General features: G+C 45.5%; 1 protein-coding gene across 1 annotated transcript; it reads right to left on the bottom strand.

Annotated features, from left to right (window-relative positions):
• Positions 1-827: 827 nt before the first annotated feature.
• Positions 828-1,394, bottom strand: PEX2_041330 (uncharacterized protein; the record flags this gene model as incomplete). Its single annotated transcript, XM_016741408.1, has 1 exon — positions 828-1,394. One exon carries the CDS (start codon positions 1,392-1,394, stop codon positions 828-830), a length of 567 nt encoding a protein of 188 aa, XP_016603693.1.
• Positions 1,395-1,724: the final 330 nt, after the last annotated feature.

Below are 1,724 nucleotides of genomic sequence, written 5' to 3'. Positions count from 1 at the left end.
AAGTAAAAGGGCGAGACAGCAAGGCGTCGAGTTTAATATGTTTAGCGCTTCTAAATCAGAGCCCGCTCCTAGTCATTTGGCAAGGCACAACCATATGATATTCTCGAAAGGATCGCTTAGGAAACGATTGAGAGACAACAGGGCCTCGACTCTCCTTTCACCGCGCATGGAAAAAGTCAGAAGATTCGAGATTGTTCAACATGTTCCAGGTTACACCAACGAAAGTACTGAGAAACAAAGCGTGTAAGGATATAAGGAGTAGCTCAAATCAAATCCGTATCTAGGCAACCCTTGGAGAAAAAATACCTGATTTACCTGTTCATATAGCCCCATACTTTAGACTAGAATTAACAAACTCCAAGTCATTCTTGATAGTAAATCGCAAACTTCAAGTTCTCGTAATAAAGATAGAAAATACTAAATTTTACATATAGCATGAAAGAAAGCATACTTTTGAAACAGACACAAGCATAGATATAATCCACAGTGTATAGGGAGTGATCCTGGCAGACGGGTACGACAGGATAGGCATCTCATCATGGTCCCCCGAGTGTATGTTCTCCCTCTTTTGGTAAACAGACCTGAAAATGACGACAAAATAGAACGAGTATTAAATCAAAACGAAACAGAATAAACAACAACAAAAGGCAGACCAAACATCGAGTCCGTATTTCAAACACGTATATATGCACTGATCAGGGCACATCACCCTCGATAACACTCATAGACTTACTGTGCTCACTACCCGCATACCCAATACACATAAGTCACACAGTCATATTTTAGCTCGAGAAAACGCTGTCCAGCGCTACGCAGGAACGTGCGCTCTAGTCATATATCGGAGGTGTTGGGTCTTCTGGGGATGAGGTCGGGTATTCCTTTATCTGAGTCCAGTGACTTAATTCGTTCCGAGGGGCTGATGCTGTAAGACCTTTGCTCTGGATAGCCATTGGAACTTCTGGGGAGATTGCAAATCCGAAGTTCCAGACCTTTGCGTGTGTGACTGGGGTTATGCCTGAGAGGCCGCCTGGGAGGATGCAGTGTGCGTCTGTATAAGGTGTGGTCATTGCTTCTGTTGACCGGGGCATTTTCGTGGCTATGTCTTGGGCTGGGAGGACGAAACCGTACGTAGCTTGGTTTAAGTTGCAACTTTGGTCTTCAAAGACCTCGGTGGGTATGCCACTAGGATCCGAAGGCAGGCTGTCCCATACGTTGCTATAGCCGTTGAGCATTCCTCCAGTGCTATGCGGCATGTAACTAGGCAATGTCTGACCCTGGTAGTTGGCTGACTGGTCGACATAGGAGTGGTCTATACCGACGGGTTGTTGCCATGAGAGGATATCCAGTTCGCACTCATCTTGCTGGTACAGAGCCCGGATTTGATTGGAGCCCATAAGGGTTAGCCTTTCTTCTTGAGCATTGGTTGTATAAAACCTAGATGCTTCTTCAAGGGACAAAGAATGTGTCTAGGAGGGTAAAGAATAAAGGTTATTTAAGCTCTCATTGTAAGTATTGAGGACTTTGGCTCACTCGTTTGTACTGGCATTCGGTAGCTCCAACACGACAGCAGGCTGAGCAAGGTAGGCCAGTGCGGATATCACCGTTACATCTGATCTTCATCCTCCGGCATCGAGTGCACTATTTGAGGGTTAGAACTTGCCGGCTTATCAAAACGAAAAGAGCACTTACTGCGACTGAAACTCGCTTTCGTGGCATTTCATCTC

This window comes from Penicillium expansum, assembly GCF_000769745.1.
Source record: "Penicillium expansum strain MD-8 chromosome Unknown contig140, whole genome shotgun sequence".
In the NCBI taxonomy this organism is placed as follows: Eukaryota; Fungi; Ascomycota; class Eurotiomycetes; order Eurotiales; family Aspergillaceae; genus Penicillium; species Penicillium expansum.
This window is presented reverse-complemented; position numbering and strand designations above follow the sequence as displayed.